Source organism: Benincasa hispida, unplaced genomic scaffold (genome assembly GCF_027475165.1).
Source record: "Benincasa hispida cultivar pf3 unplaced genomic scaffold, pf3_genome.v1.1 HicScf1193, whole genome shotgun sequence".
NCBI classification, from domain to species: domain Eukaryota; kingdom Viridiplantae; phylum Streptophyta; class Magnoliopsida; order Cucurbitales; family Cucurbitaceae; genus Benincasa; species Benincasa hispida.
In genome coordinates this window covers 59576-71786 of record NW_028325514.1, presented here as the reverse complement: position 1 = coordinate 71786, position 12211 = coordinate 59576, and the positions used below count along the sequence as shown (strand labels likewise).

The window sequence follows — 12211 nt, the reverse complement described above, 5'->3', positions numbered from 1 at the left end:
TATTTTTTTTTTTTTTTTTTTTTCTGTGAGTATTTGAGTTAACTGATATATATCTTGACTAATTTCACGGGACAACCTCCTTGCCCCTACTGAAGGGATCGAATCCTAACGAAAGCGTGTGATCGCGTTTTTTGATTACTTGAAAGAATTAAAAATACAAAAAACTAGAAGAAAAGATTGAGCACAATACCTTTATCAATCCACAACTGTAGCAAAATCTTCTCCTCGAATCGATAGTCTCCTCCTAAAAATCTTCCTTTTTCCATTAGATCTTTCTTACTATGACTCTAACAAAGATCTAGCTTGTGGGAACCACTCTTGAAAGATGAGAGGGAATGAGGAAGAAGAATTTCTAGACAACAACTATTCTCTAAAAATTGGGAGAATTTTCTTGGAGAGAAATCTCTGTAAAATGGCTATAGAAATTATGTAGTAGAGTCTGTTCCATAAAGTCTCGCTAGGATCTTATTTACAAAACTCTACAAGGTTACTCCTAATCCTATTAGGATAACCCCTTTGCAAAGATTTTAAATTAAATAGTTAATAATATCCAATATTAATAAATATTTATCCAATTAATATCTCATATTAAAAGGTTTTAAATATTTAAACCATATTTAAATGTTTATTCTCTACATAATATTTTTAATTTGAATTTCATCCAAATTAAATAATTATTTATTTGAATTATATTCAAATAAATTAATCCTCTAATTATTTATTTAATTTGAATCTATTCAAATTAAATAATTTATTTATTTACTTTGATCTCATCCAAATAAATTATGATACTCCATATTATACAATTATAATTTGAATCGCATTCAAATCATGTACTAGTTGTATTCAATACAATTAATATTTTTCCTCTAGTACCTCATTTTCTTTCAAACATATTTGATCCTTATTGGTATGTGGAGAGCTAGTAAGGGAGCCTTATAGACCTACATATTCCAATGATCTACGATTAATTAATTATACTTTTAATTAAATTAACCTTTATTAATTAACCACAAGTCAAACTATCATAAACTCATAGTTGAACTCTTATGCACGGTAGAAACAACTTTTGTCCATGGATATGATCAATATAAGCAAGTTGGTCCTTCACGAGTTGTACGTAATTACAGCTGGATCAAATGTTTGTTTTACATTATGTAACTACCTTTTTTCCTTAAGTACTACTGATTCCTCTAATGAACAATTTATTCATAGTCCAACCAAAAACTAAGTTTCTTTCAGGCTAGTGAGAGGGTGGGGCCCTTAGTTCAAGATCCGAAACTAGCACTTAAAAGAACTACTCATCTATTTACCCTATACGGGAAGGAGTGAATTTCATCTAGTGAAGTTATGCTCAATTTCATCTTATGAAGTTATGCTCCCAACTTCCCATTTAGTTAAATCTCCAAAATGGTAAGTTTATTAAATTGACAACTTAGGCCACTCTCACCTGTATAAATCAAAAGAATGGCCTCACAACCAAGAGCTCATAAATCACTTAGGATTATGATCAAGTTGCACATGATCATCCTATGAAATATTAATCTCATCAATTAATGGATTTACAAAGAGAGATTAAATATTCCGTGGTCTGATCTTATATAAACTCTTTGTAGAGGATACCTCCATTCACATGTCTCCATACATCTTCATAGGGTCATTAGGATCAGGCATCCAACCTTATCCATATATTATAGACCTTTAGGTTGTTTCTTAAACATGATCCACTTGTATGTCAACTACATACCTACATGCAATAACCTTGAATTTTTTGGTTAATAGATAAATTAATATTACATAATAAAATTAAATTATTCCACAAATTAATTACGAGACTTTATGATACAAATTTCAACACCTACAACATTTGAGTGTTAAGAAAACTCATAAGATATTAAATCTTAGGTCGGTGAACACCATAGATTACTCATGACCTCTTCGCCTTTTATCAAGTCCATGTTCCTTTTTGAAATTTCAGAGCTATATTTAAGTTTTTTTTTTAAAAAAAAAATTAAATTAAATTAAGCACTTCTGCATCTTAATTTTATAGTTTGATTAGTTTATTTGTGGACAATTCCAAAAATTTAATTCTAAAAACATGATAATCTTGCAAGTTATTCAAGTTTAGAGTTCATTTTGATAAAACAAATAGTTCAAATTGACTCCTAAGTATAAAATTTAGAAAAGGGAAGGTATATTAGATATTAACAACTTTGAATTAATCCAACAACTAATTTTTCTCAAATATGCAAGTGCGTAAATAAACAAACTTTTAACCTCAAAGTAAAATTAATAAATAAATAATAAAGTTAAATTACAAATTTTCGTCAAATCATTTTACAAAATGCTAACGTGGCATTTTATTAGACAAAATTTGGATAAAGTAATTTAATTCAATAGAAAAATAGAATTTGAGGTAGGTAGTCGAATTAAATAAATAAAAAAATCAAAACCAATGTCAAACCAATATAGAAGTTGAAGAAAAATAAAAACCATTAACCCTTTTAGAAATAAATTGGTAGCTCCAAGAAATCAACCAAAATCAAATTTAAGCAGCCCAAATCAACCAATCTTATCTTAATTAAAACAAAAGAAATCTTCTTCTAATTTTATACTTTGGTACATTGAACTCAACCAATAAATATGGTTAATAAGGATTTGATTTTTTTTCTTTAATAATCTTAGCTTGACCTCCTATGGTTAATTTAAATTTCTAATTGGTCCAATTGACTTTGAGACCATGCCACCTCATTTACATTTTATTTATAAGATATATTCACTTCTTTATGATAATTATTAAATTAAAGCAAAAAATGGAATATGAAAAAAAATAGAAAAATTCCATTCAAAAGATATTTTTTTTAAAACAATAAACAAATTTGCTTTAGCAAATCCAACCACCCCATTATGTACCAATACTTCTTCTCCACTCTCTCTTTTTTTTTTTTTTTTTTTTTTTGGGAAATTTTATATTTTGAAGAATCCCAAAATTTTGAAACTCCAAAGAAAATCTACCAATCCTATCCCTAAAATATGTCCTCAAAAAATAATTACAGAGTTTTTTTTTTCTTTTTTTTTTTTTTAATCTCAAGTGCTAATCCCCCAATCATATTTTTCCCTTCTTTCACATACACCACTAATCCCCCAATCATTGCTCACCACTTGTACACTTTGCCACGTCAGCTTCCACTTGCAATGCATTGGTCCCCACCTCCTCTTGGATCAACTCCGGCGCAGCTAGAGAAGGTGCCACCGCCGTGCCGTCCGCCTTCTTCCGTCGCTTAGGGGACCCACTCTCTACCCACGACAACGACGAAATAGGCTCCGGCGATGATCGAGGCGATGACCGCTTCGACGTCACTCTAACCGGATCGGGTTCGCCTGAATTAACTCGAAGTGGGAAATTGAGAAGAGCTTTCGAGCCACGCATCCGATAAGCGGCGCGGTCATAAGCAAGCGCTGCATCCTCCGCCGTCTCAAACGTTCCAAGCCAAACCCGGGCTCCATTTTTCGCCGGGTCTCGAATCTCCGCCGCAAACTTCCCCCACGGCCGCTGCCGAACACCCCGGTAATGCTTCCCTTTAGCCGGAACAACCGCCGGTAACGGCACCGCCGCCGCCGGAATCTTAACTTCCGGCAATATGTTCACCGGCGGGAGAATCTCCGGCTCCGGCTTTACATCGGAGAATCCAAAATTGAAAGTTTCCGACGGGGAAGAGCCGAGCGACGGAACCCAACCGACGCTGACGGCATCACGGAGGACGCCGGCGAGAACCATGTCTTCGGAATCATCCTCTTTGAGAGGCAAATCGCCCCAATTTTCAGTCAAACAAGGGTACAAACTGCCGAAACTGGCGGTCCGGCAGAAAACCGGGGAGGCGGTTCCGGCAAGGGCGAAATTCCCACAACGGTAAGCGTCGGATTCTCCCAATAAATGGCGCCGTATGGTTTCCAGAAGAACAAAATCGGATTCACAGCCATTACTCTGTCCGTACATCATTTTAATTTCAACCAAAAATCAAAATTTTCCCTAAACAGAAATTAAAAATTAAAAAAGGAGAGAGAGAGAGATCAGAATGTGAATGAAATTGAAGATTTGGGGATATGAAAGGTATAAATAGGTAAATGAGATTCATGAACTTGGACTATGTGGGCCATTTTTATAAAATTAAAAAAATAGTGAAATGATTAAATAAATAAATAAGAAAAATAAAATAATAATAATGGGGGTCGTTTTAAAAGTGGGAAGGGGGTTCTTCTAAGAAAGTTCAGAAAAAAATGTGCAAGTTGTTTGTGGGGGAATTTAGTCACGTGTTTAAATTGGTATTTGGATTAGGACATAATTGATGATGTCATCGGTGATCCTCAAGCCATTTGTTCTTTGTCGGTATGTGCGTCACCTCCTTCTTTTTTCCACTTAGGCTTTTAGTTTCGACAAATCACACCATCTACCTTATAATTTCTTATAATTATAGTCTTAAACTTTTAATTTTATCTATCATTTTCTAGTTTGGGATAATTTTACATTTCTTCGCATTTGTGGACATTTTTTTTTAAAAAAAAAAATTAAGTGAAAAAAGAAAATTCACCAAATGAATTGAACTAAAATGTAAAAGTATATTTAAAATTTTATCTTTATCATTGTTTGTTTTTCTAGAACTATAATGATGTGAATATACAGTAGATAACCTAGATTATAATCAATAAAATTTGAAGCTATATTTAGATAATCATATCTCATTGGACATTTTGCAAAGTTCAACCTAGGCTTTGGTTGAGGTAGAACACATTTCCTAAGCACATTTTGAGCTTTAGGATGATGTTTTGGGTCAAAGCATAAGTAGAATATGTCCCATTTGATATTATGTTAGGTTGGCTAACGCCAAATTGGATGGCTAAGGCAATTCTCTCCCTTAGGCACATTTTTGTCTTAAAGTGCTACTTTCAGCTCAAATCTTATAATTTTCTTGATTAGATTGCTTCTGTTCATGTTTTAGGTTGATTTTGTCATTATTTCAAAATCACATATAATAATCTAAAATTTATAAAGAAATTCTACATTAAATTTTCCTCAAATTATTCAAGAACTCATTTGGCCCTACCTAAATAAAAAGATCCATTTGAACCCAATTTATAAAAACAGTACAAACGAAGTGTGAGACTATTTCTTTTGACAAACAAAACAAAAATATTTTGGTTAGTGTCCGTTCTAATTTCCGTCGTCTTGAAATACGTTTTACATAGTTTGGAAATTTTATTGCTAAAAGTTAATCATATTTTTGCTCTATTTAATTTCTTAGCTAGCTTTAAATATATTTTATGTTGAATTTACTTATTTCAACTTTTAAAATGGCGAGAGTTATCCAAGGTAAGACCCAAAACTCACAAATATGTCCAAGCTCATAAAAGTACCATGAGAAAGTGTTGGAACCGCTACCCTCCGTTGGACAAAAGATGACAACAATTAATGGTCAAGAACAACAGTCGTCAAAAAATGGAACTTGCAAAACAAAAACTCGTTACGGACCGAGTCGTGAATCTCACTCTCTTTAAGACGTTTTGCGGCTCTGCCCAAATGTGCAAGAAGTTCTACGGAATTGTCACGACGTCCCCAAGATAAAACAACTCAGAATAAGTAAATCTTTCTCGATTGGAGTTGCATTGTACCCAACCAAAAGACACCCACCCTTCAGGACTAATATGCTTGGAAACCAAAACGTAAAGGAAGTAATAGAGAGAAAAAAATGAGAAATGGAAGCTTCGAAAGATGAGATGAGTGAACTGAGAGAGGCCTGCGCCTTTTATGGGCCTCACGTAAGACAGGTTGCACAGACCACGTAAGAGGCGGAAGACTCTTTCTTTTATTTAACCATAAAAATAAAATAAAATAATTAAAATAATAGTTAATAAAAATTAATCACACACACTCATCTGGATGGACGGCGACAAAGTGCATGTATGGGATGTCCATCATATCCACATTAGCCTATCTCCTCGCTCTCTCTAAAACATGGGTACCCCTTGGGGCTCAAACCTACAACTCAAGGTCGGACCGTGGGAGTATATAAATGAGGTCTCACTTTCCAATCTTAGCAATGTGGGATTCTTAAACAAGCATTTTTTTTTTCATTTAAAACTTAAATTTTAACTATCAATCTTCCACTTGAAAATTTAAAATCATAAGAAAAGCATTTTTCATTGAGCAATATCAGTCTATACAACACTGTGCATAAGAAAAGGTGTCTTACGACTTGAACCTTTATGTAGTGTAGATTTGAAATATACTAGAGTAACTCTTGGTTTTGAACTCTATCTCTAACAATATCTCACACACAAAATTACTAGGGTTTAGTTCATAAGCCTCTACTTTAAGGCCTAACACGTGTATCCCACTTTAGTGCACACTCTAGAGAGCTTGCCAAAAACTTCATTGAAAACAGCCCCCATTTCCACATTCACATAGGTGAGTCTATCAAGAGCACTCCTGTAGCTAGGTAACCCACTTGACATCAAGTATAGATCTCATCAAGAACTATGTTCTGTTGGGACTGATGCCCTAAAGTCTCGTGTCCTATAGTTTGTAAACAGTATATACGAATACCTGTGATTGTTAATATATACTTCACATCTTGTTGTTTTGCTCGATTATTTGTTTTATTTGCTTTACCACAAACTAATAAACATAAAATCTCTGGTTATCTGTATGTAACTCAAGCATGTATGTGGTGACATACAAGTGGATCATGTCTTGAGTGATAACCAAAATGGTTTGTAGTATATGGATATAGGAGGGAAACCTTATCCTGATAACGCTACGGATGCAACCCGCTTGTTGTGACTTGTCACAGATGGTCTGATCCTGATCATTCGTGTTGGGGATATGCGAGTAGGGGCGTCCTATACAAAGAGTTTGTATAAGACCCGACCACAAAGTGTTAATGTCTCGTTATATAACACCATTCATGACAGAGACTTTACTTCACTATGATGACCATAGGTAACATGACCTCAATCCTGAGTGTGTTGGGAACTCCTGTCATTGAGGGCGGTCCTTTGATTTGTATGGGTGCGAGTGCCAAGTCTCCGATTCAAACCTACCATTTTGGGGATTCGTCTGATTTGGGAGTTGGGAACTCAACTACACAAGATGGAATTCACTCATTCCCTGAGGTAGGGGTAAGTAGATAGATGGCTCCCTTAAGGGCTGATTCCGGGGCTTGAACGATGTGGCGCCACACACCTTCTCTTAGCCCGAGAGGTGTTCACACATAGTTGGACTATGTTGTATTGTTCATTAGAAGAATCAATGGTACTTAAGGAGTGAGATGTAACTACAGGGATAAAACGGTAAATTGGCCCAGCTGTACTTACGAGCATCTGTGAAGGGTTATCGTACTCATAATTGGTTATATCCAATGGACACAAAAATATATCTGTGGTAAGAAGAGTTTAGCTGTTGGTCTTTAGTGGAATCATTGACAGTTAACGGATGGTGAATCTCGTGGCTAAAGAGTTTAGTCAGCTATTCACGTAACGTTGGAGTTTCGAGCCACAGGTCCATTAGGTCACCTGGGTAGCTTGGATAAAGTCAAAAACCAGTGTTTGGGTTAATTTGAAATGTTCAAATTGACAAGAGAAAGTTCAATTATATATGATATAATTGGACTGGTTAATTATATATGATATAATTGGTTAAATGTATGAGATACATTATTATGTAGGAAATTAGATATAAATATGATTTATATTAAATAGAGGGAAAATACTATAGTAGATATATGATATCAAACTATAGGATATAAATATAATATGATTATATTTATTAATTAAATTAATTGATTAATTATTTAATAATTAACCAATTAATTCACGTTTGAACGTGGGAACATGGGGCCGTGAAGCTTAAAGTAACTGGAGGGTTAAAGTTTGAAAATCGTTTTCATTTTGAAGAATTAATTCAGTCGTGCTTTTGATATCCCGCGCCCAAAAAGAATTCGTGAAAGAGCGATCGCGAGAACCTATACAATAGAATCTCATTTGTTTAAACGATCGTTTAGTTCACGCGTTCTTTAAACGATCGTATACCACTTTCCTAAACGATCGTGTGGTTCTACTATACGATAAGCGTCTCCGCTATATGAAAGCAGAATTCTTCTCATGCGCGTTTATTGTCTACACGAAGTCTTTTCCTCTGTCTTCTATCAAACTCACCAGATCCCACTCTTTGTGTTTTTTTATCGAGGATACCCAGATTTCTCTTGTGGTGGTGTTGTTCCCGCGACCTTGTTCGTGTACGTTCGGATCGTGCAGTAACAGTCGAGAGGCTCGCCAGGTGCTGGTAGATCGGTAGGAGTTTTCCGCTGCTGTGGGTTCACACATACGAAGACCGTCTTCCTCTGGTATGAACCTCTTTTTCTATGTTTTATTGTATTCTAAGCATACTGTTGATGAGTTTAATATGAATAACTGTTAGTATGGAATGTATATTGTTTATGTTCCGATCACTGTGAAATCGGAGCGATCTAAGCCCGTTCATGGAACTCTCGGTATGATATCCTTCATGTTCAACCTTCAGGATATCATGCTCAAACTCTAGGTCATAGAAAGGGAACTCTGTGTTCCTTTTAGCATGATTCACTTCTTATCACTTGTGATCAGTTATTACCTATTGAAACTGGGATCTCCAATCTACAGGTTCGGGTTGGATTTTCCTCACAAGTGATTAATCTCTCTATAGGCATGAGTCCCATTCTTTTTTAGGTTTTGAAAACCTTTTCTCTGGCCAGTCCTTTCATCAAATGATCTGCCAAGTTTTCGTCAGTCTGTATATGATCCACTCTAACTACACCAGTAGTGAGGAATTCTCTAATAGTACTGTGCTTATGGCGTGTTTGTCGTCTCTTTCCATTGTAGTAATGGTTCTAAACTTTTGCGATTGTTGCAGTACTATTGTAATGGATCAATATGGCTGGTACTAGCTTCACTTCTTATCACTTGTGATCAGATATTACCCGTTGAACCTGAGATCTACAATCTACAAGTTGGGATTGGGTTTTCCTCACAGGTGATTCATCTCTCTATAGGCATGAGTCCCATTATTTTTGAGGTTTTGAAAACTTTTTCTCTGGCCAGTCCTTTCGTCAAAGGATCTGCTAAGTTTTCATCAGTTCGTATGTGATCCACTTTAACTGTACCAGTAGTGAGAAACTCTCTAATGGTAGTGTGCTTATGACGTATTTGTTGTCTCTTTCCATGTAGTAATGGTTCTAAACTTTTGCGGTTGTTGTAGTACTATCGCAATAGATCGATATGGCTAGTACTGGTTTTTCCCATAGAGAAATCTTTGATAGTAGACTTTTAAGTCAGTCTGCTTCTTCACTAGTTGCTGCTAGTGTTATCATTTTTTACTCCATCGTAGATTGGGTTGAAATGATCTGTTTCTTATACTTTCAAGAGACAACTCCGCCTGCTACATTAAAGATATAGCCATTTGTAGCCTTTGAATCATCCGAAAAGGAGTTTCAGTTAGCATCGTTGAACCCTTCCAGGACAGCGGAAAACTTCTGATAATGTAATCCTAGGTCTTGGGTTTTCTTTAAGTACCTCACAACCCCTTTCTATAACATTCAAATGCTCTATACTAGGTCTGCCTGTAAACCTACAAAGTAATCCTACGACATAAGCTATACTAGGCCTAGTGCAGTCAACAGTATATCTGAGACTGTCTATGATGCTCGCATACTCAGTTTGATTAATATTGGAACCAATGTTCTTGAACAACTTAACACTAGGGTCATCTTCTATAGTTCATAGGACTGGGCTTCTATAGATTTGTCATCCGTCATCTGAAACTTTAAGTCATGGATGACGACATGCTTTTTCCACCCAGCCTCCCCTGTATCGTACTTCTTCTAGAAAGAGTCCCATGCATCTTTTGTTGTCTTCATTATACTGTAATAGTTATACAAATCATCAATCAAACCATTTAAAATAAAATTTTTACACAAGAAATTCTTTTCTTCCCAATCAGCTGCATCTTTTAATTGTTGTTAAGTCGGATCTTCCTTCGAGACAGTTGACTTTTTCGTAGTACAAACGTCAGCAATCTTCTTGATTGTGAGGAAAAATAGCATATTCTGCTTCTATCATTTGAAGTTCACTCTTTCAAATCGGAATGTGCAATTAAAGTCGGAGTTCATAATGTCATTCTAATTCAAAAGGGTCATCACAACAGTGGTAGATGGAAAACGTCTTAAAATTTTTAGAACCGCTACCCTCCGATGGATAAAAGATGACAATAGCGAATGGTCACAAATGGAAGTCATCAAAAAATGAAATCTATAAAACAGAAACTTATTACAGGTTGAGTCATAGATCTTTCTCTTTTTAAGACGTTTCACGACTCTACCCAAATGTGCAAGCAATTCTACGAAATTGCCACGATGTCTCCAGGATAAAATAGTCCAAAATAAATAAATATGTCTCGATCGAAACTACACTGTACCCGACCGAAAAACGCACACCTTTCAGGACTGATATGCTCAGAAACCAAAACGTAAAGGAAGCAATCGAGAGAGAAAAATGAGAAATGGAAGCTATGTAAGAATGAGATGAGTGAACTGAGAGAGGCTTGTACCTTTTATAGGCCTCGAGAGCCAACTGTGATGCATAACTAACAAGGAGAGAAACGCTTGCAGTCATAGAATGTGTGAGGACCATGTGTAAGAGGCGGGATGTTGCGCGGACCACGTAAGAGGCAGAAAACTCTTTCTTTTATTTGATAATAAAAATAAAATAAATGGAAAATTAAAATATTAATTATTTTTAATAAAAAAAATAATCACACTTGCCTGACCGGACGGATGTCGGCACGTGTATGGGATGTTCACCATACCCATATTAGCCTATTTCCTCACTCCCTCTAAACACATGGATACCCGTTGGAGCCCAAACCCTCAACTCAAGGCGGGAATGTATAATAAGGTCTCACTTCCCAATCTTAGCAATGTGGGATTCTCAAACAAGCATTTTTTTTCATTTAAAACTAAATTTTTACTAATAGGAATTATAGGAGAGTGCACGCCCCGAAAGAAAAATATCAATGTCTTGAGGTTTGGGGCGACCAGCTCATTCAGTGAATATATATTAATCGAGAAATAATCTAGTCAAATCCAGACTGGCACCTTGCAACTTTGGGTGCTAGAAACAACCCTAATATCATCACCCTCACACGTAACAAAAGGCGTGTATCAGAGGACAAGCTTATAAATAGACACATTCAATTATCTTAAAGGGGAGATTAAGTAATTTCTAAAGGAGAGACTCGATCTTACTTCTTTTGTGCTTACTGAATTAGCTATTAACTTAAATATCGAAGTGCAGGTAAATTTGATACCAGATCCGTGCAAATCAAGAGTGTGAATGTTTTTTTTTTTCCTTTCTTTGAAAAATATAATATGAATGGTTTTTTTTATTATTATTTGCATAAAGGGTGAATCATTAATTTTATACAATGGAGGGGCCAACATAAATAAGATGGAGTTTTTCCAAAAAAAAAAAAAAAAATGGAAAGATGGAGTTTCATTTATTTTCTAAGGAAAAAAAGATGGAAAAAGACATAAAAATGGCCAAACATTATAGATGCATTTGATCTAAAGACAACTTGTCAATTTGCTTCTCTCTCTCTAAAGTTCACTTGTCTTGTTTGGATAAGTCTTCAACTAAGTTTGGTGGAAAACTTGACCCACATAATATATTAATATTTATTTCTTATAATTGTACATATATATGTGTGTCCCATTCTCATATGTCTTCTTCTAGGGAATTAAAGTGGCATCTTTTCTTTAACAAATTATTATTCAATTATAATTATATTTCTAGTTTCAACAATTTTCCCCTCTTAAGATTACCCAAAAATTGAAAGTGAAACTTCTGTTTTGATAACTATTTAGGGGAGTTTGATAAAGATTTTGTTTTTTAGTTTGTATTTTCACATTAAAAAAAGATTTGAATATTAATCCAATTTCTAAAATGCAAACATTTATTCAGAAAGTATATATTAAAAAATAAAATGTAAAATGAAAGTTTTATTATTTTTTTTTTTTAAAATTTGACTAAGAAATTCAATGCTCAATTGAAAAAATATGAAAATTATTGTAAAAAATGTGGAAAAACAAGCACACGTTTCAAAGTGAAAAAACAAAAAATGAAA

The 12211-nt window shown here is 34.7% G+C and overlaps 1 protein-coding gene across 1 annotated transcript; it reads right to left on the bottom strand.

The window, feature by feature from the left end:
• Nucleotides 1–2821: 2821 nt before the first annotated feature.
• LOC120092090 (ethylene-responsive transcription factor 2-like) lies at nt 2822–4255 on the bottom strand. The gene has a single exon (XM_039050290.2). It carries the CDS (start codon nt 3998–4000, stop codon nt 3149–3151), a length of 852 nt encoding a protein of 283 aa, XP_038906218.1. The 5' UTR covers nt 4001–4255; the 3' UTR covers nt 2822–3148.
• Nucleotides 4256–12211: the final 7956 nt, after the last annotated feature.